The sequence below is a fragment of the Epinephelus moara genome, chromosome 12 (assembly GCF_006386435.1).
Source record: "Epinephelus moara isolate mb chromosome 12, YSFRI_EMoa_1.0, whole genome shotgun sequence".
Classification (NCBI taxonomy): domain Eukaryota; kingdom Metazoa; phylum Chordata; class Actinopteri; order Perciformes; family Serranidae; genus Epinephelus; species Epinephelus moara.
Window position 1 is genome coordinate 17,998,477 of NC_065517.1, and position 25,881 is coordinate 18,024,357.

At 41.2% G+C, this 25,881-nt stretch overlaps 1 protein-coding gene across 1 annotated transcript in view; it reads left to right on the top strand.

The window, feature by feature from the left end:
• The window catches only part of LOC126399230 (nesprin-2), a 108,098-nt gene that overhangs the window by 38,709 nt on the left and 43,508 nt on the right, over positions 1-25,881 (top strand). The window contains exons 48-72 of the mRNA XM_050059086.1: positions 83-2,296; positions 4,967-5,137; positions 6,054-6,209; positions 6,501-6,742; positions 6,854-8,891; positions 8,997-9,331; positions 9,435-9,579; positions 10,071-10,271; positions 10,473-10,732; positions 10,818-10,968; positions 11,547-11,690; positions 11,787-11,918; positions 16,775-16,957; positions 17,172-17,309; positions 17,659-17,844; positions 18,161-18,283; positions 19,801-19,983; positions 20,305-20,418; positions 21,414-21,512; positions 22,797-22,874; positions 23,130-23,582; positions 23,755-23,858; positions 23,958-24,099; positions 24,987-25,064; positions 25,572-25,703. Of these exons, the coding sequence (XP_049915043.1) occupies positions 83-2,296; positions 4,967-5,137; positions 6,054-6,209; positions 6,501-6,742; positions 6,854-8,891; positions 8,997-9,331; positions 9,435-9,579; positions 10,071-10,271; positions 10,473-10,732; positions 10,818-10,968; positions 11,547-11,690; positions 11,787-11,918; positions 16,775-16,957; positions 17,172-17,309; positions 17,659-17,844; positions 18,161-18,283; positions 19,801-19,983; positions 20,305-20,418; positions 21,414-21,512; positions 22,797-22,874; positions 23,130-23,582; positions 23,755-23,858; positions 23,958-24,099; positions 24,987-25,064; positions 25,572-25,703 (8,202 nt within the window). The remainder of the gene's footprint in view (positions 1-82; positions 2,297-4,966; positions 5,138-6,053; positions 6,210-6,500; positions 6,743-6,853; positions 8,892-8,996; positions 9,332-9,434; positions 9,580-10,070; positions 10,272-10,472; positions 10,733-10,817; positions 10,969-11,546; positions 11,691-11,786; positions 11,919-16,774; positions 16,958-17,171; positions 17,310-17,658; positions 17,845-18,160; positions 18,284-19,800; positions 19,984-20,304; positions 20,419-21,413; positions 21,513-22,796; positions 22,875-23,129; positions 23,583-23,754; positions 23,859-23,957; positions 24,100-24,986; positions 25,065-25,571; positions 25,704-25,881) is intronic.

Genomic DNA, 25,881 nt, shown 5'->3' on the forward strand with positions numbered 1-25,881 from the left:
AAAATTCACAGAACTGTACCATCCAATACTATAACTGATAATACAAGGATTTTGTGGTTAATATTTGTGCTCAATTTGGTAGGTTGCACAGGGCAGTCAAGGTCATTGTGAAGTGAAGTTGGACAAAGATTTGCCAGGCAGAGTTGTTGAAGAAACTTGTAGCAGCGAAAGTGATGCACCGTACTTGGCTTCTGCTAATGAAACTACAGCCATGTGTCCTCCTGCTTCTCCATCAGCAATAAACAACAAAGAAAACTCTTCAAGTGATCAGAATGACAACAAACTTGAAACTAAAGGCCCACTGGAAACAGACAAAGAAGATGTCCCTAAGCAGTTCTCATCTGCAGCGGATGTTTTCAAATCACAACATTTAACATCAACTCCACCAACATTCAACTTAAAGACCTATTCTTCTTGGGAAGAGAAATCTGAACCATTGCAGGAGGACACTACCTCAACCCAGGACTCTAAGTCAACTATATACAAAGACAACACCAAAGAAATCACTTCAGCACACTGTGTCACACCCCTGGTTGGATCCCCAGGGACAAAGCCAGACAGCATCCCTCTTTCTAACCCTGAAAGTGTGTCTGAGCATTTAGCAGCACAATCAGAGACGTTTAAGGCAGTCACAGATGCTCATGAAGAACACTGTGAGGACATCGGTGTGACCCCAAAGAAGGTGTATACAATAATGTTAGACATAGAGCCACAGGACACGCAGAAAATTGAAAGTGTTGGTCCAGATGCACCCAGATGTTCTCAGGAAGCAGAGCTTTGTGATACAACACTCACAGAAGTTTCAACTATTCCTGAGAAAAATTCTGGACTCTTAAACAGTCCTGAATCAGACTTTCAAAGCCTTCATCTAGCCGCAGATACAGATATATCGAAGGCACTTGCCGATGCCCCAGAAACTGAGAAGTACTGTGAGGATATCAGTGAGAGCTCAGATAAAGTGTATACAATAGTGTTGGACATAGAACCACAGGACACGCAGAAAAATGAAAGTGTTGGTCCAGATGCACTCAGATGTTCTCAGGAAGCAGAGCTTTGTGATACAATGCTCACAGAAGTTTCAACTATTCCTGAGAAAAAATCTGGACTCTTAACCAGTCCTGAATCAGACTTGGAGAGCCTTCATCTAGCCGCACAAACAGATACACTGAAGGCACTCACTGATGCCCCAGAAAAGGAGAAATACTGCGAGGATGTCAGTGAGAGTTCAGATAAAGTGTATACAACAGTGTTGGACATAGAGCCACAGGACATGCAGAAAAACAAAAGTGTCGGTCCAGATGCACTCAGATGTTCTCAGGCAGCAGAGCTCTGTGATACAACGCTCACAGAAGATTCAACTATTCCTGAGGAAAAATCTGGACTCTTGAACAGTCCTGAATTAGATTTTACAAGCCTTCATCTAGCAGCACAAACAGATACATCGACAACACTCACTGATGCCCCAGAAAAGGAGAAATACTGTGAGGATATCAGTGAGAGCTCAGATAAAGTGTATACAATAGTGTTGGACATAGAGCTGCCTGATTTCAAGCCACAGGACAGTGTTGGAGCCAGCAGACCAGATGTTCTCAGCTGTTCACAGGGGGCAGAGCTTTGTGATGCAAAGCTCACAGAAGTTTCAAGTATTCCTGAGACGGAATCTGGACTTCTTACAACATTGGCGAGTCCCGAATCAGATAAAACAGGCACGGAAAATCATTCTTTAAAGAGCTATGCATTAAATGAGTCTCAAGTGACAGACTCGCTGCCAGAAAACCCCTCAGCATTAGTAAGTACAGAGCTGGACGAGGTAAAATCCACAAGTGCCGAATTATCATGCAAGGAAAAGTCAGAAACCCCTAAATTGATGCACAGTGAGGTGTTTAATTCCTCCAACTCATGTGGCACTGTTGCTGAATGTCAGCTCACCGGTACACACACAGCAGAAACAACATCTCCGGATGTCAAACAAGAGGAGACGACAGATTTCTGTCACGCTGCAGAGCAAACAATGAGCTCAGTGTTTTGCACTGCGGAGGGAGATGCCATAACCGCAACACAAATACCTGCTGGTGCCAATAAACAAATGAATGTTGCTGACACTGCACAGAGCAAAGGTACAGGACAGCTGGAGGTGGCAGATGGAGAAAAACCAGAAGAAGCAAGTGACCCTGAACACCCAGAGTCCAAACTTTTAAAAGGGCCAAAAAGACGAGAAAAAGCTACGCCGCTGTTTGAAGAAAGTGAATGGAAGGTAGCTGCATCGCTGGAGGACACTAAGGTGACACAGAAACAGGTAGATGTCATGTTAAAAATAATTGGTTTCCTACTTTTGCTTCCTTGAATCATCCTTCTTCTCAGAATTTGCTTCACTGGTCTTTTAAGGTAGTGGTTTCCAACATTTTTGGATTGTGCATCCCCAAAACAAAGCATTGTTTTCTTGTTTACTCTGTCAGTTCCACCAGAAAGTGAGTTTTACACTTGTTCTGAAGGCATAAAGAGTTCACATTATGGAGCAAATCACTAAAACAACCAAAGACTAGAGGAAAATATGGAAATGTATCCTGGTAATCATTCAGTGACCCCTCAAATTTATCAAGAAGTAACCTGATACTGAAAACAATTTAAATGTTAAGGCTATTTAAGCCACAGTGGTAAGTAGTACAACATAATGGAGTGCTAACAGGAAATGAGAAGGCAGAGAGAAACAGTAAGAGGACACTCAACAAAGGTTTCAGCTGGACTCAAACATGGGACACTGTGATTACATCCTCACAGGCCAGTAGACCTCCAGGCCACCAGGATGTCCCATAAAAGACCCTCTTATATAACATGATAAAAACATGTGTGAATTTATAAAATCAGTATTATTAATGTCTGCTCTTTGGCTTTTAAAATCATTAGAGCAACAAAGTCTTAAAAACATTAATAAAACTTTGAGCTTGTTGAATGATTAAAAAAAAAAACCTGCTGGCAGAAGACCCAGATGTCCCAGCTGAATCCACAGTCCTGTCTTTCCTAAACTGCACTTATCAAACAGGGTCTACTTTGACATTTATAAACCACTCTTCTTCCCCTATCTTACCTTCATGTGAGAGAAGGTGACATTTTATCCTAAATTTAGCTGAAACTTTTTTGCTTTTAGTTTATTTATTCCTCCCACTATGTGGCATTTCAGTGTTGTACTTTTGCCAGGTCCAGTCATACAGTTTTGGCATTCTTTTTGTGGAACATTGGTCATCCAGTGGAAAGAAATGTATTTTTGCAACTGTCCTAAAATGATGCAAGTACTAACGGTCCCAGTTTTAAACATGTGGTTAACAGCCACAGTTTCTCATCAAAACTATGTGGTTAGGTTTAGATAAAAGATTATGGTTTGGCTTAAAACAAGTACGCTTCTTATGTTGACTTTTGGTTTCACACTGGACACAAACCCTGGTCTCCTGGGTGAAAGTCCTATGTTTGTTTGATCCATCCACTACACATACCTCCCACCTTATGCAGACTTTGTCAGTCTTTATACTAGGTCATCTGACTGGAAGTTGCTGCCCAACAAAAAACTTAAATATGGGTAGCAATAAGCTGCTTGCACAGGCAACTTGTATGGCTGATTTTTGGGTGAGGGTGGGCTGTATTTTCTCGTGACAGATGGATGAAATCCATGTAGCATATTGCCTTGATTCCTCCACAGAATGACTCATAAACTGCACAAAACAATGATGCACTACAGTATGCAACAAACACACAAAAGTGCATGTTGAACAGTGAAAACAGGCCTACATGTAACTTGCACTCAAACATTAGACTCTCAGTCTTGACGAGGACGATGGAGCAAAGAGTCTTTCTTGAAGAAAAAAAAAGCATGGAAAGTTACACCCATTCAGGAATGATCCACCAGCTCAGCCTGCATTAGCTCCTAAGACAGATAAGAAATGAGTTTGAAAGCAGGCTAACAATAAAGATGATGAGGCAGAAATAGACAGCTAGACTTGCACTGACATCCACAGAAACAAAGGAAGTATCTGCCTTTAATACCAGTAAAAAAAAGAATAAGACAGTTGCCTGGAAGACAGGAAAGAAATACACATTACTACCTGACTACTGTTGATACTATTTTTTTGCCTCCTGCAAATGTGCTAGATTTAATGCTGATGATGCATTCACTGCTCCTCAGTCATTAGATGTGTTCTGATAAATACAAGCCATGGTGCTCAAAGGGATTGAGGAATTTCTCATGAGGATAATCTGTCATTATTGTCAATAATAACAGCACTCCGTCTCGCTGTAAATAGCTGACATTTGTGTCAAAGGACAAATGCTGAGCATCTTCAAATGTACCATAATATCTGTAATTAAGAAACTGTAAATTTCCTGACCTTATTTGGCCGCTAATTAGATTTATTAAAGGTTGTTAAAAGGGTGTTGTTACATTGGTCATATGCAACTAAATGTTGACACTTCTTCTTCTGAGACAGAAATATTTGACTTTAACAATATAAGATATTCTTTTTTGTGCTGTTTTTCCCCCAAACCAATCAGAAGCCTGCTGTATGTTTTCGAACTCTCTTCCCGCTCTACCTGCACCCTGCTGCAAGACACATCTTGGTCATGCCCAAAGTATTTCACAAGGCACCTCCCCTGTTTGTAATCCAGTAACCTAGCAGTTCATGTCATGTTTTGGTGTTTGCCCTGTCTACCCAAGTTATAACAGATCACTTAATTCTTTTGAGAAGCAAGGGAGGAAGCACGTTATAGATGAATAGAGTCCCTCTCCCTCGGGGCAGACTGCTCCCTACTCAGGCACATTCTTGTGTTAACTGTACTGACTCGCCAGGCCACCGGCAACATAGTAGTATTTACCACTGTGTAGCAGGGAAAGAACAGGAAGCTCTGTTATTATAAGTGGACAAACACGGGGAAGGAGGACGCTTAAATGTGACACCACCCCTGTCTTATGTGTTTGTAGCGTCAGAGCCAAGAAAGCATGGAGCCTGAGAGGACAGCGCCGGGTTTGGAAGCTGATCTGCAGGCTTGGGAGGCGACAGGTGGATCAACAGAGTCCTACAAACAAGAGTACACCATGCAGGATGTTTTGTCTGAGATCCAGAGCTTGGTGGAAAGAAGTAACATAATAAATGTGAGTATCAACTTGTTTTATGAAATAAAAAAACAGCTTGCTGCACCTCTTTCATTTAGATCTACTGTTGCAAAACATGTTGCTGTGAGTTAATACACTGATTTGTTTAAGTCTGAATGTGTGTGTGTGTGTGTGTGTGTGTGTGTGTGTGTGTACAAAAGTTTAAATTCTGAGCTGATTGAAGGACTTAAAAACACAGGTTATTTATTCACTGTTAATGGCAGTAATGTGTTCCGTGTAGTAGCACACAGTTTGTTTATTAGACATAGAAATGAGAGATTTCAGACTTTAAACATAACTGCATCCCTCAGAGGGTCCAGTAACAGCAAGAAGTCTTATCTGTTAAGCAGTGAACAGATAAGAGCAGCAATGTTTTGATCAAGGTTTGTATATATTCCCATGATGCTGCTGACAGGAAGATCCACAAGATGGACCGGTGACATGCAATGATTTCCTGCAGGGTCATTAGTGGGTCTAATTACTCACAGTATACAGTCTGTGACTTGGGGTGCCACAATTTGACCCTCTTTTCGGTGCTAAGTGTGATATTGTTTGATTTTGGAGGACTATTCATCATGAAGACACGTATAACCTTGACAAGAAGAAAACTAAAAGAAACAACCAAACAAATGTGTGCAATTTTATCGGTCTCTGGTTATTTCTGGTCATTGCATTGCAGATAGATCAGTGTTGTTCATTTTACCTGTATTTTCATGATCAGATAATTTACTTCTCAAGGAATAATACCAACATTTTCTTAATACCAGGTTCTAAAAATGTGAGAATTTGATTGTTTTTCTTTGTTTTATGAGATAGTAAATCGATCATTTTGGGGGTTTGGACTACTGGTCAAACAAAACAAGCAGAATAACTGACAACAGTTTCCCCACTATTTTAAAATTGTTTATTATTATAGCGGACACCACACATTGATTTAAACTGGTACCTGAAGTCTTCTCCTGGGGAACCAGAGATTCGCTTGGTACGAACTGTCCAAAAAGTTCTGGCATGTCGCTACCAACCAGCACGACTCGATGTCACTGCAATGGCCAAACAACTGCAGGAGGCAGAGGTATGATGCACTTCAGTTTACCTCTTTTCCTTCTTTATGTCAAATATACTTAGCAAAGCACTTCAGTTTGTTGTAGCTGAATGTTTTTCTAAATAAGGTAAAATGAAGTAAAATGTAAATGTGTATCTTTCTCACAAAATTCGAAATGTAGAAATGTTAAAAAAAAAAAAGGGTTCAGTTCTAACCCACAGCTCTTTGCTGCATATCATCTCCTTTCTCTACACCTTTCCTGTCACTCTTAAGCTGTACTATCAAAATAATTTCATCTCATGTCTGTTCTGTCCGCTGTAGGACTACAGGCGCTGTGTGCAGGAGCAAGTGGCTACTATCAAAAGCATGAGTGGTGCCAGGATTTGTGACCCAGTGGCCTTGAGAAGAGTTGAAGGACAGTGTTGTGCTGCACTACTGGATGCCTCTGCCACAGTGCAGGTCAAAGCAGCACAGCTTGATCAGGTCAAACAGTATCACAGACAGATGAAGATCACCAGAGCTTTCATGGAGGTTGTAGCTGCTGAGAAAAACAAAATGAGCTTGTGAGTAACTGATTTAAAACTGAGCTTTTACTCAAGTTATCATCAACTTAATTGTATTTTTTGTGTACCTGATACACAACACAATCACTCATCTGTTGTTTTTTATTTCAGAAATTCTTTAGGAAGCAGTGCTCTTCAGGCTGACAAACTCCACGCCCTGCTGCAAACCATGGTACAGAAAAAAGACATGATAGATGGGCTCCTCCAGTTAGGTAGCCAGTTGTCGGTCCACTTGAGCAACGCTGAGAGTTCAGGTGCTCTTCTTGCCCAGCTTGGAGATGTCCAGGAGGAATGGAGACTTTTAGAAGGAAGTATCAAACGAGCTCTGCAGCACGCCTCAAGGTCCACCTCTCAATCCTCTCTCTTAATAAAAGAGGCCGAACTGCTTAAAGCCAAGCTTGAAGCTCTCCAGAAATCCGACTTTCAAAGCCACGATGGCAAAAGTGCTTTAGAATATGTTTGTCTGACCACAGACCTCAAGCTGTACAACCAGCTTTATCTGCACTTACAGTCCCAGTCAGATGCTCTTGTGCATTTCTCTCTTGGTCAGAAAGAGAAGGACGAGATCAGACGTAATCTTAAGGAACTGGGGTCCTTGCTGAATGTCACCAAGGGCAAGCTTGACACTTCCACATTCAGCTGTGGCAGCATTTCTTCTGCTAAGATCAACAAGCAACTACAAGACCTGATTATATGGGCCAAGCAGGCAGAAAACCACATCTCTATTGGGAAAAAGTTAGCTCTTTTCCCAGAGGAGGCTCGTTTTCAGATTACTGAGATGAAGAAATTCCAAAATGATATCTGGTTTAGAAGATCCAAGATGCAAGAAGAAGTTGAGCATATGAAAGATGTAGTCTCTGATATGGAAAAGGAGGAAAGTGACCATGTGTTGAAGACAATAGAAGACCTGTATGAGGCCATTGCTGACAGCTTGGATCATGTTCTTGATACCATGAAGAAAAATCTGCAGGAGAGGGAGAAACTTTTATGCCAGCTTGCTAGCATGGATGCCTGGCTAGCAGAAACACATGCTGAAAGAGATCCCTGCACCCATGTTGACAATGTCTCAAAAGCTAACATCAAAAAGCTGAAGAGCGAGCTGAAAAGTCACAAATCAGCCACAGTAGAGATCGAAAGCCAACTGAAACAGGTGGAAGCAATGGGAGAAATTTGCAAGGAAATAGCTGTAGGGTTGAGTCCAGGAGAGAGCCGCTACCTTGTCAACAGACTGTCAGGCCTTTGGACAGAATTAGATGGATTGTTAGCTCATGAGAAAGCAGCCAGCTGGGAATTGGAGGAGCTGATTCATGAGCGAACCACTTCAGATGAGGAGTTAGCCACCATCCAGGGTAACTTAAAGCAAATCTCCAGCGATGTGGAACAGCAAAGTTTCCCTTTAACACAGGAAACCCTTTCAACAATTGCACATTTGAAGCACATGCTAATGGAGCATCAATGTCAAGCACAAGAGCTTGAGCACTGCCAGGAGGCCAAGCGAAGCTCCCTGCTGAGCGCCATTGGGGAACTGCAAGACCAGTGCAAAGCTCTGAGTATTAATGCTACTGAGCAAGACAAATATCTGCACCTGAGGAGACAAATGGAGGAATCTAGAGACATTGCAAAAGAGCAAATTCAGCATGCCAAAGATGAAACAATCAGTGTGGTGGAGAGGTTCAGACTGTGCCAAACACTCCTGGTTGAACTTCCCCTGGTAAAGACACAGTGTCAAGAAGCAGCGGACCAACTGGAGGCTGTAGCTCAGGAGTTGTACCCATCTGAGCTAAATTCAGAGAGGCAGAAGATCCACCGCACCGTGGAAACTTTAGTCTCCTGGGAGTTCTCTGTCACAGATGATATCAAAAAGCTAGAGGCCAAGCTTCTGCGAGATCTGCAGTTTTCCTCCGAGCTTCCCAACTTAAAAGAGTTTTTCCTAACAACAAGAGCAGAGCTGGCGGAAGCCGAACCAGTAAATCCAGATGAAAGAGCCATTGATACTGCACTTAGAAGAAATTGGGTTATTTGGAGAAATATGGAGTCTGGGATGAGGGTGTTGGAAGGTCTGGCACGGAAAGAAAAGGTTAACCTGAAGAACTACAAGGACCTGTACTCTCTTAGGGATGCAACCATGCAAGAGTGCCATTTACGAATGGTAAGCGTAAATGTTCTGAAATAATGCAGCCTATTTTGTAACTTTGCAATTCATATTTTTGAGTTGTTTTCAACTATGCTTGATTTTGTAACATGTATCCAACAGGAGAGTTTATGCCAGGCGAGAGAATCTCTGAAAGACTACCAGTGGGCTGCTCAGGGAGCAATAGGCTTCCTTCATAATGCTGAAGCCACCTTCTTATCAGCTACCGGAGGGTTTTTGGACTGTACTGAGGAGAAAAGACAGACCCAGCAGGCTCTAGAAGCCCTTGAAGATGGATTTCAAGCTCATATAAGCCACCTTGCAGACCTGGTGCCCCAACAACCCTGCCTCTCCAGCCCAAAGACTGAGCAGCTTCACATCAGCATCCTCAGTCAGTTGTTGGTGGGAAGAGCCATACTCGAGGCCCAAGCCCAGCTCAGGCTGGAGTCCTTGCAGAGGTACTGGTTGTTCTCACCTCAATGAAGTGCTTCGGCATAGCGTTTGTTGTGATTATTTTTTTGTTTTTCTAAATAAAACACTTAAAAGCCAAATTTCTCACAGGTGTGAAATAAGTGGGCCAAGCCACAGGAAGTGCCATGAAGACATACGTCAGCGTCTTTCAGGGCTTGAAGCCAAGCTTTCAGACTGTGCCGCAGTACAAGTGACATCATATGACAAATGTGTCGCCCAACAAAAAAGAGCCAAAGTAGGTTTGATGCAGCGTTATGTTTCAGTATGCATTTGTCTACACATATTGGAACCACTTAAACCTTGCAGGTCAGATTTTGACAGTTAGCTCTCAGCAATGCTAACAGCATGTCTTTACAGGTGCCTCTTTGGTCCAGACTAAAATATCTCAACAACTATGGATTTCTAGTGATTTTTTACACATACTCATTGACACTAAAGGATTTTCCTTACTTTGGTGATCCCCAGAATTTTTCTCTAGTGCAACCAGCAAGTTGGTTGGTTGATTGGATGGATGGACATTGGATTGATTTAGCTATTAAGGCACTTCTATGACTAAGTAGCCTAGCTGTTAGTCTTACTCCTGATTTTACCACTTCGGAGTAGCACATGTGTACCATTTTCATAGGAATGGACTGAAATTTTTGACTGACATGTGGCGCATGTAAAAGAAAATGACTACGTCTTCTTCGGATTTTAACTTGATCTTTATTCCATCTTTTCATTCAGCTTCTGATGGAAGATCTTCGCTGCCTCGCAGTTAAGATAGAAGAACTAAGGGCTGGATGTCCGATGCAGGGCTGTGGGGTTGGAAAGGGCGGCGAGCTGGGCGCCCTCTGGAGGCGCTGGGTATCATTACGCCGTGGTGTCGGCCTACTGATGGCACATACAGAACAGAGAGGAGAGGAATGGAAGGACATCACTACAAGTGTGAGTTTTACCAACAACAGATCCTCTTACAGCTTTTGCATCTAAACATAACCTAATGTTCAGTAACATGTATAAATGAATACAAACAAACAAATAAATAAATGCAGTTTCATTCACAGTTTACATCAAAAACAAGACGTAAAGGACAGAGCAAAGTAATACACAGATATACTGAGGATTAAATTCCATTCTCTTGTTTAGATGGAGCAGTGCTGCAGCTTGTTGGCCAGTCTTCAAGCCGAGGTTCCCGACTCCTCCGCTGTGAGCTTCACTCAAGAGGAGCCCCTGGAGCTTCTGGCTCAGGCTGAGATACACCAGGTGGGGCTGGAGCAGGAGCAGCAGGCCTTAGCCTCCCTGGAGCATCGACTGGAGCACGCCCTGAGCTTATCCAGCTCCCAGGAGCCCATCAGCCCCGGACCTGTGGGCAAAACACTAGTGAAGATCCAAGAGAATGTCAGGAGGTGGGGTTTGTTTGATTTTGATATACATGATGAAATCGATTACTCATTAATGTCATGGATGCTGAGGTGCTGATGTGCTCCACAGCTTAAAAGAAAGAAACCTGCTGGTGGTAGCTGCGGCTCAGGCAGAGGAGAAAGAGAGACAGCAGGTCCAAGAGGAGATAGAAGAGCTGGAGCGACACATGTTTGACCTTCTTCCTGCGCTGGAAGCCTGCTCAAATCCAATAAAACAACAGGTCAGCTTCTTTTTTATGCTTTATAGTCCAAGTTTGAGACCTGGAGTGTGAGATTTATAAAAAGGCACTTCAGGTGACATTTAGAAAAACAAAAAATATGACATTTTATGCACGAGCAAAATAGTGACAAACAAAAACTCAAGAATGTCTTTTGTTCATGTTTTCATGTTATTTTTAAAATATGTTTCCTTTAATGTCAGGAGTTGCTTAGAAGCCCTTCACAGCATCAGTGAGAAATAAGAATTTTGTTCACAGGCCAATTTTTGTCAGATGCAGCTACAGACCACTTGTAGCTTCAGTAAATAGATTAAGACCACAAGTGGTCTTTTCAAGTGAACGTTGGTCTGAACAGTCCTCTACATGAAAAATCAGCAGTACAGTAAAAGGTTAACTACCATTCGTATTTGACTCGTGAGGGGGGCTGCTGTAAGCATACCCTCAACCTTTAACTGGAAAATTAGATAAACAAATTTGGAAATGAGGGGCTTAAAGTTAAACGTTTGACCCCATCTTGCAGTCTCTGGCTTTCATATTTCCCGTCCCTCTGATCTTATTCTGGTGCATTTCCACTCTGACAGGAGCTCAGGAAGGATCTGTCCTCCCAGAAAGCCAAACTAAAGCGCATCGTGGACAGTGTTGAGAGCCGGTATACTGAGATACCAGCTGATATCAGCAGAAGGTTACAAGAAGTTGAACTGTCTCTACAAACAGAAGAGGAGAAGGTAACTGGAAACAGGAATCCATCCTTAACGTTGCATGAGCTATCTCTGCGAAAGCTCTTATATTTATCTAAATGTGTGTGTGTGGTTATTCTGCAGCTCATGGAGAAGAGCGACCCGGTTCGGAAGTTGGCTCGTCAAGTGGCAGAGTTGGGCTCTGGCCTGGAGAAAGTGAAGGAGTTACTGGAGCAAAAGGGTGCAACAGTCAATGATGCTCAAAATGCACTCAAGGTAGTTTGTTTGCTTTATATTTGCTTGTGTGTCTGTGTGTGAATGATGTTATGTAAACCTTGCTGATGTGCACGAGATGAAAGTTTGAAAGTTTTAATATTCTTCATGAATGTCTTGTAAATTTGTTTTAAACATCATTTATTTATCTGAATTAATCAGTCTTCCCCAATTGAGAGAACATACCACTTTTTATCCTTTTTGAATTTCATATCCGATTTGAACAGTTAACGTAACAGATGTAAAATCTGATGTTTGCAATCAGCCGTCAGCACCAACATTAGCCTCTGCTAGCTATGTTTGCTATCATGCAAATGTAAATGTAGACTGTAAGAGGATGGGTGGCTAAGCCGTAGATATCATATGCATTAGATGCCTCGTTGACGGCTTCGGCCCGTTTCAGCGATGCCTCAACTTCGTCGCCATCTTGGGGAGGTCATGGCCGGCTGGCTAGTACTGTTGTGTATGGAGATAGGTCTACAAAACTTTTCTTACTGCAACTCACTTAATTCTGAACCGATTTTCACGAAATTTGGTTTATTATAAACATGTTGAAACCCTGGCTGACTGGTTGTGCAATACAGTGTGTAGATTCTCCCATATAGTGTTATTACATTGTAAAATACATAGCTCTAGAGGCTATGCTTATTATTGTAAGTGGATTTAATTAATTCATTAATAAACAAGCCTACCCCTCTAACATAACCTCGCTTCTGCAGACAGTTGCCATTATGCTAATAATGACATATTGTACACTAAATTTCATATTTTTATTTTCATTCATCCATTTTTATGCATCCACATTGCACACATAACCTACTTTTCATATTAAATTAACTGGATTCAAATCCTCTATATTTGGCTGGTACAGAATAGTTAAAGGGAAGGTTCCCCTTCAAATTAAACTTTCTTCATCCATCTTAAATGTGAACAAAAGAAAAAAAAAAAAAATGACAGCACCAGGAGCTCTGCAGGCTAGGTGTAATGGTATTACTGAGAGACCCAGGAAGGCGGCACAGAGACTGGGAAATCTTTAGCCTTCAGCAGTGTACAGCCGGGCTTCTTTCAGGAACTCTGATGTCTTTGCCCAGTTGAAGGAACGCAAAGGTGCCTCGTAGCCTTTGACGCGTGGATTTCGGCTGTTCATGACGTCGAACAAGCGGTCAATCATCTGAAAAACAACAACTCCTGTATTCAAATAGGTTTAGCCATTACATTTACCCCTAACTGGCCATTACATTTACCTCTGATCACACCAGAACTAAAATTAGCAAGGATCACCTCAACAAATTCCACAGTAGCTGAGCAATCATGGAACTGTGGGTATCCTGTTTCTTTGAGCATGAGCAGAGCTTTTCCAACGGACCGGCTCAGGGTCTTTGCAGCTAAGGATACCTTCATCTTCTGTGTAGTGAAGTTGATGTGTTTGCTTGTGACCCTGTTTGCAGCCTGCAGACCTTCTTTTTCTTGGACTTCATTTAGTTGTGATATGTAGCTCCATTTTACTTGTCCTACAGAGCTCAAAATGGGGCTGTATGCCTGCAACATGTTCCTGGCCAACTTGAGCATATGACACGCATCCATCATTACATAAACTCGCTCACCTGTCGAAGGGTGAGGGAAATATGTAGTCAGGGCATCCGAAGACTTCAGTTGCAGCTGGCATCCGAGCATTGTGCACATGCAGATATTGGTTGCATCCATTGTCACACACAGGACTTTGATACCCTGCTCATACAGTGCCTCTAATGCATGCACCAGCAAAACCTTCTGAGTTCCTGGTTTCAATGTATTTGTAAGGAAGTAGGCGATGGGGGCCTTCCAGTGACCTAGCAATCCAACTACCATGAACACAAGGGCCTCACTAGCCACACTAGTCTCGTCCATGCCGTCGCCAAGATCCACAAAGCCAGACATTGTATGAGTGTGGGAGTTGTACTGAACTTGTTTCCTGATGGCCATGGCATCCATCATAAGATACACTTGACTATATTTTGCCCGATCTTCCTCTCTCTTTTTTTTGAGAGTATCCAAAAAAGAAGTATTTAGTCCAGGCCTGCCATTGACAGAGTGCAACCACCTGTGTATAAAAAAACAGTGTTGTACACTTTATGGCTGATGTAGAACTACAACACAATTTTTAAAGGTTGGAGATGGGGAGTTTACCTTTGCAGGGTGTGAGGATGAGGAAGTGGGATGTGCATGGTTTCTCTCAAGTAGCTGTACGCTTTGGGCCCATGCAAGTGTAGTGTCAGAGCAAACTCCCTTTGAGCCGGAGTGTAAGCATGGTGCTGCTTTAGGAGTTCTACTGGACGATCTGGGATATTAAGAAAAACAGACTGAACAATTTGGTATTTGATTTCAATGAATGCATTATGTTGGTGTGAATGACAGTTTACCATGTTTGCACTGCAATTCAGATCAGAAATCGTGTCTGTAGGTAAATGTCCTTGTAGTCTGATTTGTTATGTACTGCCAATATGAGTCAACCTACCAGAATAGTGGTCAAGCTTTAGCTGGAGTTCCTCTGAAATCATATTTTTCTCTCTTAACTCATCTACCAGTGACGCCACAGTTCTTTTAGTCCTTCTCTCACGATCCTTGGCATTTCTCAGCTGCCTCTGCAGCTCGTAAGCTCTTCTTTGGGCCTCAGTTAATTTATCTTTAATGTGGTCAGGGTCAAGGGCATAAGGATGATCCTATGAAATATAACACTTGTCGGAAAAGCACTATTCAATACAACTCCAAATATGCTGGAAAAGTCCCATGGATTAAAAAAATGCTTTATTTCACTTGCCAGGTTTGTTGGAATTGGCGGTTCTGGAACGTCAGACACAGGTACAGGATCATAACTTGGTTCACAGGCCTGTAGTGATGTCCTGGTTGACCTAGCTTTATTGGGCAACTTTACGTGAAGCAAAGGACATTTAACATCAATGTTTATTATTAATATCCCAATATCCTGGGTGGCAGGATATCTTAGTTAGTATTAAGGACGTCAGCTTGGGAATCCCCTGTTCAATCCCCACCACCAGCATACATACACTGGCAGTCGAAGTGTCGTGACCATGACACTGAACCCCAGTTGCTCCCTGGGCGCCTTAATGGCAACTGAACTTTATCATTAAGCACAGGTGAAAACTGGAATTTATTTATTTAACTTATTTATTTATGAATTTATTTATTTTATTTGTGAGACTTATCTATTGCATCGCATTGCTTGAAAAAGACACTTACTTTATTCAGATGATCTGGAAAAGCAAACACTGAAGGGACTACACCTTCCTTCAAACGGACAGTTTGTCCAGTTCTGTCAAAATCTTCTGGAAGGAAATGAGAACTACACAAAACTGTTGTGTCACTACAGTAGCTATGTTTCCATCCAAAAGTGATTTGAATCATTGGGAAATGCACATTAAAAGAAATACGAATCCTGTGTGTTTCCATTAAATGTACGGACTTTGGTGAAAACTACTAACTGGAACTGGAAACAAAACAAGTCTCGCATTCTTCTTCTTCTATGTTTTCTGGCAGTTGGCAACCAGCTTGTAAATGNCGAATCCTGTGTGTTTCCATTAAATGTACGGACTTTGGTGAAAACTACTAACTCACGCAAGTTTTCCGCAGAACTGGAAACAAAACAAGTCTCGCATTCTTCTTCTTCTATGTTTTCTGGCAGTTGGCAACCAGCTTGTAAATGCATTACCGCCTTCCCGACCCGGAGTGTGGATATCACCATGGAGAGAGGTGTGCTACATCAGACTTAAATCGCACATAACTGTTTCCATCGCCTGTTTTGCGAATCAACATTTTTTCGAATCAACCAAAACCCGGCTAAAGCGAGCGTATTTTAGTTTGTGCGAATCAGGGGATTTTAATTCGAATTCCAACATCATAATTTTCCGATGCGATACTTCTAGATGTGCATCTAAACAGGCTGATGGAAACATGGCTACTGCTGGGCTCGAACTCACTCCTTCGGAGAGCTATGGCCCACGTTCCTCTTGCTCCCGGTTCCTTTGGGAACCTTTGACACAAAAACAGTGCCATTTCAAAGTTAGGTTAACTGGCATGGAACATTACCTGAAGTTAGCTAGATGTAATATATGGCTTGACATTACAGGAATGGACACTCAGCAAGTAACGTTAGCCTAGCTAACATTCAGCAAGTTTGAACTGTTTGCTGAGCGCACTGTCTCTAGTCAGAGCTGACTAAAGACAGAAACGTTAGCTAGCACTAGCTAGCTTAGCTTACAGTAGCCGAGTTCATTACAGCAGACTGCTCTGACAAGGAATACAATAACGTTAGCTAGCAAAAAAGACATAAATAGCCAACACGCATAACCTACAGAGCTAGTACTGACTCACTCTCCGCCCAAAACCAGAGCAGGAAAGAGCGGGTAGCTGGCTTTAGCCTAGCCATCACAGCTGCGATGTCTGAAGTGATCATCACGCTTTCATTAGCTAAGTCAGTGAACTGTAAAACACGATGAAATTGACACTTACTTGTGAAAAGTTATTCCACGGCCTCTAGTTTCAACCGTTTGTCGATTGCTGCAGCCAAATGGGTTGATGCTTGATGCTTGATCCTGCAGTGAAGAGCGGCACCTCCACGTGTAGTCCGTGACTGATCCAGGCTAACTGACTGACTCTCGACTTCACTTGTAAGTGAGGTGACCGCCGCAAGATGGCGGCGACACAGACGAACAGTAGCCACAGGAATGAGTCATCTATGGGCTGACCTACCAAAAACCATGTCTGGAACAGTCAACTGAAACAGTGTCCTAAGATCTGATGACTATCCAGGATTACATTGTCACTTCAGAGCCCCTACATATTTTGCATTGTTTGTTCCTCAGCGCGCGTGGGATGAGCTGGATGCGTGGCACAGCCGCTTGATGCTCCTTGAGAGCGAGGTGCAGGATCTTGCAGAGGAGCATCCGGACCAAGCCCACCAACTCATGGACCAACTCACCCACCCACTGCAGCTCTACCAAAACGCAGCGCAAATGACAGAGCAGCGCACCGCCTTCCTCAGCAAGGTTAGGAATACTATAATATGTTCACACTGACTGTACTATGTTGAATGCAGGAAATAAAAGAAGTGAGTGAGAAGTGATACCATGGACCAGGAACTCATTATGTATATTGAAAATGCACTACATCACAGGAACATCAAGGTGGGAAGTGGCCTCTAGATATCTGTTTAAAAAAGTTCCATTCTGCTCCCTTATATTTTCTGTACTTCTTTGTCAGATCCCTGAATGTCTTCAGGAGTTTGAAGACATTCTGTATGGCGCCACCTGCTGGTTAGACGAAGCCCAGTCATGGCTCAGTGCTCCCTGCTGCTTCACAACAGCCAGAGGCCTCCAGAATCATGCAAACTCCCTTCAGGTCAGTGATGCCGAGTAACAAGCAAACAAACATATTCTAATATGTATTGTATCCTAAATATGTATTTTTTGCACTATGCATCAGTGTTAATACAGCATATATTTTCTGTGTTGTATTTTTATTGATACCTCTGTCATCATGGCATATTTGCACACCCTGTATACCTGCAGTTCATTCATAATTTCACTCATATATGTTTTGTAAAACCCACATTATAATATAGTTATCCTTAATGTATCTCCTCACTATTTCCGACTGCACGTCAGGCTTCGTCAGTCATGGACCACAGGATCCACAAGTCACATATTTCATGTTAATGATGAATTTAATTTTAAATCCTGAACTACAGCTGGTCCTGGACGACTCCGAGAGGATCAGACACGCGCTTGAAGACTTCAGGCCTGTCCTGGATGAGATTTCTGACGTGTGTGACATCAGCACCCACAAGGAGAGGGTGGACCAGAATGACCAACAAGTAGACAAAATGCAACACCAGATCCTAGAGCCACTCGAGCAGCTCCTGCAGGCTGTTTCGGTAAGAATTTTAAAAGAGAGGAATTTCAGGTTGTTAGTGACCTCAAATGGCAGTGAGAGGAAAGTGCAGGAAGAGCGAGAAAGAAAAGTACCCAGGCAGAATTGAACCAGGGATACTGTGGCTACACAGCATGCATGGATGAGGCCCAAATTTGATATATTTTGATATAAAGTCAAGAGAAATACAATCAGTAGCATCTTAAAAAATACATTGCCTCTGGGCATTTATGTTCTTGTGCGTGCAGCATATGAAACAGTCTTGATCATTTAATGACAGGTCAAGTTGCCTAAAATCTTGCTGGCAATCTTCACTTCAGGTGGTGGAGGCAATGGAGGCAGAGCTGAAGACTATGGAGAAGAACGTCCCGAAGATCAGAGCGATTTTATCCTCTGTGGACGACTCCAACATATCTGTGTCGGAGCATCTTCACAACCGACAGGTGAAACAATGCATTTATAATTCCTGTCTACTAATCTCTTTTTATAGCAATGTACAGTACAGATGGCACATGCAGACAGCTGTATAATAGTAAAACTATGAAATACTTTAAATTAGAAAAGGATTTTAAAAACAAGAGCAAAAGAACTCTGTCCTAAAGGAATACTTCATCCCCTAAATGACCATTTGTATATTAGATACTACTACTACTACTAATTATGATTCCCCTGTGTAAAGAAAACTTTTATTTTCTCGCATGCCTGAGTAAAAGGGTTCCGCGTTTTACAACATCAGCACTTTATCAAAACATCTGCTTACAAACTCTCACACAACTCGTGCAGTATAATCAAAGTTTTATTTATCCAGTTGTATGGTTATAACTTCCCAAACAGACAACCTTTTCTGAAGGGGAACTGAACTTAAAACTAAAACTAAAACTTATTAATGCTCTTTTCAAAGCCAGATATTTTACCTCTCTGAACTGCTGCTCTGCCACTGTCTCAATTGGTTGTTTGTTTCTGTTATTGTGTGACTTTGCTAAATCCAGTTTAGACATTGGATTATCTCAGTGAAGCTATGCTGTGCAGGATTGTTTGTGGCTGTTTGTAAACACACTCGCCAGCAAAAGGGAAAGTATGAATCACAGATATGAGATTACACGCCCATAAACATCCCAAATAATAATAATAAGAAAATACAGGCAGGGGGAGTCTTTTCAGAAAAATTCTCTGCCACACACTTCTGGCGGGCCATAATTGATGATTGAGAGGGATTACTTCTGTCTGAGTCCATACATTGTTTTTTAGGAAAATCCTGCATAGTATATCTTTAAGGATAGAAGCAAATAGTTCATACTGCAGCATAATATGACATCCCACAACTTCTTGACATCAATGGTTTGACAGTATTAAAAAAATGAAAGTATGAGCTGTGGGGCACTACTGATTTCGCATTTTGTCATGTAGTCATGCAGACTGTAAAAACAATTGTCAGTTTTAGAAACCACCATTTTGTAGCTTGACCATGCTCGCAAGTAAGGATTTCTCTGCTGCTGTTGCATCAATTTTGAGCATTTTTTTAAATGTATTTTGGATTTTCCAAACATCCTAAAAGTGCAGTATTAGATAGCTGAAGTAAATGTTAATTACAGTAAGTCGCACAGTGACGATTTAACACAGCTGCAAAACAAAACAAAAAAAAGTTATTGTCACAAGCAAAAAGTGATGCACCCTAGTCTTCAAATGGTTTTCATGTGTCAGTCACCTATAAAAGATTATTGGTTACATTTTTTCTGTTTCCAAATTAAAATGTTGGCAGTACAGATGTACTATAACACTTATATTTCTTCTGCATTCTCAAGTATAACGGTAAATATTTTCAGTATTTCTGCTCCTTTTTCAACATCAGTTTGACTTTCATTAAAGGTTTTCTACAACAGACCTTCATCTGTCATAGATCTACTCTCAGAATAAGCAACCAAGACAAAAATGTAATCGGTTTTTCTGTTTCGACCTGAAGGTGATCCTGGCCAACGTGCAGTCAATGCGGAGGACACTGGAGGAGGTGGAGAGATGCAAAGGAGAGCTTCACCTCCCAAAGGGAGCAGATGAGAGCCTGCTGGTCTTCTCCAGGGCCAGACTGCTCCTGCAGCCGCTTGAGGAGCTGGAACAACTCACCCAGCAACAAGCCACGCTGCTGGAGGTAGAGCATGAACTCAGAATGCCACTGCACATAGACAAAATAATTGATTTGATCCTTTACTATAGAAGATTTGGGAGGATAGATAAAAGGTATTTAGCAAGTACTTACAATGACATAACTTATTTAGCTGATTCAACTACAATTTAAAGGTATAATAAGTAATATTTTCACATTAAAATGTATCTTTAATGTTATGTTATTTACACAGTCAGGGTTGTTCTGCGTGTCTGTTAGTGTTACCACTGTGTTGATCTTGTATGTTTATTATCAAGGGTTTACACTCGTCACATTCTCTCTTCTGTTTCTCTTTGACAAACATAGAACAAGATTAGGGAGGAGGAACAAACCAGGGAGGATCTTGGTATCACTGCACTCTGTGATATTCCTGAGGAAGCACAGCAGCACGACAGATCTGCGCTAAGACACTTAGTCCAGGTAATAATAATCACAATACGGTAGAGTTCACCATCAAACACCTGCTAAAACAATAACACTAGTGTGATGTTTGAGTTTAACACTTCGAATAATATGAATTAAACTAATTAAACATGTCCTCTTTAATCATTTCATACTTTCCAGTAGTCCACTTCCTAATTAAACTGCTTAGGGGAATAAAAGTTACAGTCACCAAGTCACGGATTCCTGCTGGTTGCTGATTTTTTTTAGAGGTGTATTTTGAATGTGGAGCATCAAGTAAAATTGGTGAATCCTTCATGGACATCAGGCTTGGTGACTGTAATTTATTCTCTCTGTTGTCTGGAATTGGTTAAACCTGCCTGGTAGAGTCCTGTCACCAAAAAGCATTAGCCTAAAACTTGCAATGTCCATTCTACTGGGCTGTGAGGCAGGTTCAACTAAAATCCTTGAAACTGAGTTTGTTTTTTGGGGAGTTATTCTGCTATTGTCTGGTATGTGTCCAATGACGTGCAGAACATCAAACATTAAGACTCAGTTTAGTTCAGTTAGCACAGCTTTTTGATGTCTGTGGAGTCACATTTTGATTCCCTCAAGACTGCACATAGCAATTTAAAAAATAGTTGTTTCCTAGGTAATAAGATAATACATTTATTTATTTGTTTATCATGAATCTTCCCCAAAAAATGAACAATCCTTTTTAGATAAATATGTGTTCACTTCATTAACACACATTCCTCCATTAGACTCTATTAGTGAAGCTTTTTTCTTGTTACAGTCTAGTTTTATACTCACATTTGTCAGGTTCCACATCAAATGAAAACATGACAGATGGTTTATACAGCCAAACTGAGTGGATGACTGTTAATGGAGTGGTGGTGATATGCATCTTGGACAATAAGCTTCCTCTCTCCTCACTGATATTGCTTGAATATGATGGAAAAGTTATATTTAAGATAATTGAGAAAAAGAGACACAGTTTTGATCATATGATTCACCCTTATCACTGAAACCAGGAGGCTATTGAGGTGACTATTTCAGAGGAAGAGGAGGATGAGGAAAACGAGAGTTGTCACTCGTCGTCCTCTGACACACTAACATGCAGTATTCCAGAGGTAAATCTGAAAAATGGTAACAGCTCAGGAGAGCATGTTTCTGGGTACTTCTTTATTATGGGTTTCATTCCAAAACATACTCAAAACTACTGTTCTTAAAACTTAATTGTTGAAAACCACTTTATTTGACCTATTCAAGTCCTCACAAACAGATACATTTAAAGCTGTAGTAGGCTGTTTTTTTTTAAGCTTTATTGGGCAAAAATTCTATAGTAACCGTTTAGCATGTTTTAATTGAAGTGGTCTGAAAGAAACTAAACTTCTGCACCTCTTATTGGGTCTGTTTTCAGGTTTGAAAGACAGGAGACTTTGCCTAATCAATGGTTACTTCAGAGAGAGGATGTTACTGTTGGCTGTTGTACAAATTAAGATGTGTGTGCATGTCCCTTTAGATGGTGAAAGCCTGACTGATTGGAGAAAAGAGAAAGTTGCTATTCCAGCATTGGCAACAACTGCCTACACTGCAAAGAAACACAAAAACGAGACAGACTTAACAAAAAGAGAGTCTTCTGCTAACCTGAACTAAAGGCCCACGGCTGCAGCTAATTCAAGTTCATGAATATGTAGCAAGCTAGAGCCTCGAATCACAGTATGGCATCTCAACCGGCTGTACAGGCCCAAAACAAAACAGGATGGCAAGTCACATAGAACTGCCACAGTATTATAGCATACAGATCATGTTCAGGCTGATTGTGATGAACAACTAGTGCTCGGACAGGTTAGCCGATGAAGCACATGCATATGCCCATGGTCGTCTGGTGGGAGGGCCTTAGGATAGAGAGGGGAGAGCTATGGGAGGAGAGCTGTATTTTCAAATTCTGTTTGTTGTTGTTGTTGTTTTCATTTTTGTGACTTTTCCAGAAAACTGCTCCAGCTTTAACATTTGGAAGGGAATTTCAAAAATACTAATTCTGTGTTTTGGAATGAAACTCAACACTTCTCGGGCTCCTTCTTCTCATGCTTTCCTCCTTTGTTTTAATTTTGATTCACTTCATAATTTTCAACCTTAATTTTGCCTCTTTTTTCTGTGGTGTGGAGAATCTTTGCAGATATCTGCATGTTTATATGAAGCTGTATCAGACAGGCTGTCCTGTCACCCGATGAATCTACTCTGGTGCTGTCGGAAGCAGCTGCTCGAAATATGTTGCTCCTCAGAAACCTGTCCTTTCTCTCTCTCTCTGTCTCTCACACACACTCACAACACACTGAAAATAGCATGTTTATCGGTGTATGTGTGTGTGGGCATGGATTTGTATTTGTATACTAATATGATTCATATGTTAGGACCTGGAGGAGACACTAAACACTTCAGATGTGCAAAGTGAAGATTTAACAGAAATTAAGCCACTGTCAGATGTTAAGGTAAATTATGTTTTTCATATTAGAGATCAGACTTTGGACATTAAGCACATTTGTTTTGTTTTTAAAAAGTCTTTCTTATTGTAGTGTGTATTTCCTCACACTTATTCAGATACATTGATATGGTAGTGATGATTATAATGGCAATTTGTGACATATTGTCTAATTCAAAGATGTGTCCATCCTTTTCTTTATTCACTGACTGTTTCGGAGACTGATTCATTTTAATAAAATCTTTATTAATCATTTGTCTTTCAGGCACTGGAGACTTTGACTGGTCAGTTTTCCTCTGAAGAGGAAACAAGCTCAAAAAGTGCGGACACTGGGCTTTTATTCGCTGTGCCTGGGCTTCATTCCAAAGAGTCTGCATCAGAAAATGTTGACACTGGATTAATTACAATGGATTCCAAAGCTGGCAAAGCATTAAGTCCTAAAACTGAAACAACTAAGTCACTCGTGGCTGCAGCCATTCCAGCAGCTGAATTCAAGTTCACTGCTGCTGCCATACGGGACACACATGGATCACCACAACATGAAACCCGCGTCGCCGACCCTCATGCAAAGTCTTCTCAGGCAGCAGCCGCAGTCGAAGACACAAGAGTGATTCCTACAAGACCTATAACTCCTTTCAGTGCCACAAGAGGATCTCGTGAGTTTATAGAGGAGGGAAGCAAACATTTGCCTTTGTCCGTACCTTCTCATCAAGATCTGGTAAGTGTCTAAGAAAGAAAAGAGACACCCTTTAAGATGATTAGCCAAATTTTCCCCAAAATTTTCAACATGAATTATGTCTAATGTGATGTCTCCCATAAGTGACACAACAATAGAAACAGTAAGAAAATTGCAAGACACTATTATTCCCCTTGTTTCTCTTCATTTCCAGGATACTCTTAATGTGTTAAAGGAGCAGAGTGAAGTCACCACGAGTCAAAGTAGGTTATTTGAAGAATCCCAACAGGCCCAGGAGCCATCTGAGGTGCCAAAGAGGTAAAGGACAGAGTGACAGTCACAAGAGTTTTACAACACACATGCACATAGCAGACCATACATGACTCAGGCATATTGTGTGTTCCCTTTGGACCCTAGCTCGGCTGGATATGAGGAAGATGAGCAGGAGCGGCTGAGGTGGAGTCGACTTTATACCCAGATCTCTCAGAAACTGACCACTTTGAAAAAGGTTAAGGAGGAACATCAGATCGGCTCAGGGGATGGAGGGAGCCATGATGAGGTAGGAAGATACGGGAAAAGGGGACAGTTATTGTTGGAAAAACATTATTATTCCTGAAAATTAATCATATGAGTTGGGGAAATTTCTGACAGCATACAGACACAAAACACATTTTACTGTATCAATTTAGAGATATTCCAAAGACAACATCCCACATTTCTACCTTAAAATGACTTCAAAATGGAAACTTGAGGTGCTATATAAACACAGTGCTCCATAATTCTTCACAGTGCCAGATATATTTGAGTTGAGGACATCTTAGACTACACCCATACTGAAAATCTAACCTTTTTCTTTATCAATTAAGAGATTTTCCAAAGGAAATGTCCCACATTTCTGCCTTGAAATTACTCCAACTCTGAAACTTGAGGTCTGATAAAATAAAACATTGCTCAATAATTACTTACAACAGAAAAAACAACAAAAGCTAAATTGAAATGACCTTTAGACAGTTTTTCTTTAGGTTGTACTGGTTGTGAAATCAATGTATAAATGTTTTATCTAAGCCCTGTCCTCTAATTAACCAAAAGCAGTTACAATAGATGCAAAGAGAGAAAACCCGCCTTAATTTTTAAGAGGAGAGAAAAGAGGATTGTATCTGTGCTGAGACTCCTTTCACTGTAAGAGTTATAAAGTTCCCAGTTTTACATAATATAATAAGAGAGACCAATGGCTAGAGCCTTTAAAAAATTGACAGTGTTATTGGATGGATTTGAAGGAAAATTACTGTATGGTCCTTATGTAAAAAAAACAATGCAAGTGAAAACGTATTTTTCCTGATAGGAAGAGGAAGAAAAAATTAAGCAGTAGTTATTCCCTTCATGCATTCTCTTTTTCCCTTCGCTCTCTGTGAAACTGATTTCTTTTTTCTTCTTCGGGATCCACAGAGGGAGCTGGCATCAACCGGGTCTGCTTCTGCTGTTCTCCAGCAGACACACGAGTCCATCACCAAGCTGAAACAAATAGTACGTACAGTAGTAACAGACAAGTTAAATCTTAGCAGACATATGTGTCCCTAGTTAAAAGGACTTATCGTTGGATGCAGAGATTGTGGACTCATTTTAATAATGCACTTAGTTTTTGATAAATTGTCGTGCAAATAATCAACTAACATGGATCTGTGTGGCCTAACAAGGTCATCAAAAAGGCTCATTTTAAAGAAATGGTAACGGCAAATATTCAAAGGTATATGGATATATTTTTTTGTAGTTGGCTGAAACAACAAACCATATACAGAGGATCTGATTTATTAAATCATACTTATACAATATTTAAGTTTTCCATCCCATAATTTCAGTAGAAAACTGGCTTTATCCATGTAGCAACGCTTTAACAGTTCTTTAAGCGTTGTTGCAAATTTAAATAAAGCAGGTACCAGGATATTCCTCACATCAGGAGGAAATAGAGTTTTAGTTTCATGGCAAACTTTGTGGTGAGTGATAGTGATCACCATACGTTTGGTTATTTGTCAGGTGAGCCTTCCAGGTGAAAATAAGGAGTTGTACGAAGCTGCACGAAAGGTCCTCCTCTGTCTGGACGCTTTGACTGACCTTGTGTTAACTTCTGGTGAAGATGATCCCCAGCTGAGGCTGCTGCAGCAGGAGGTGACGCACCACAAGGCTACTCAATTACACAATATAATAACCAACTAAACTGCACATTTTATTATGTAAAATCTGCTGTCTTAAAAAAAACAGGTGCAAGCAGGCTGATAAGAAAGGACTGAATTTACCCACCTCTCGTTCTAAAAGCACCGTTTTTGCATTTCTGACTTCCTGTGTA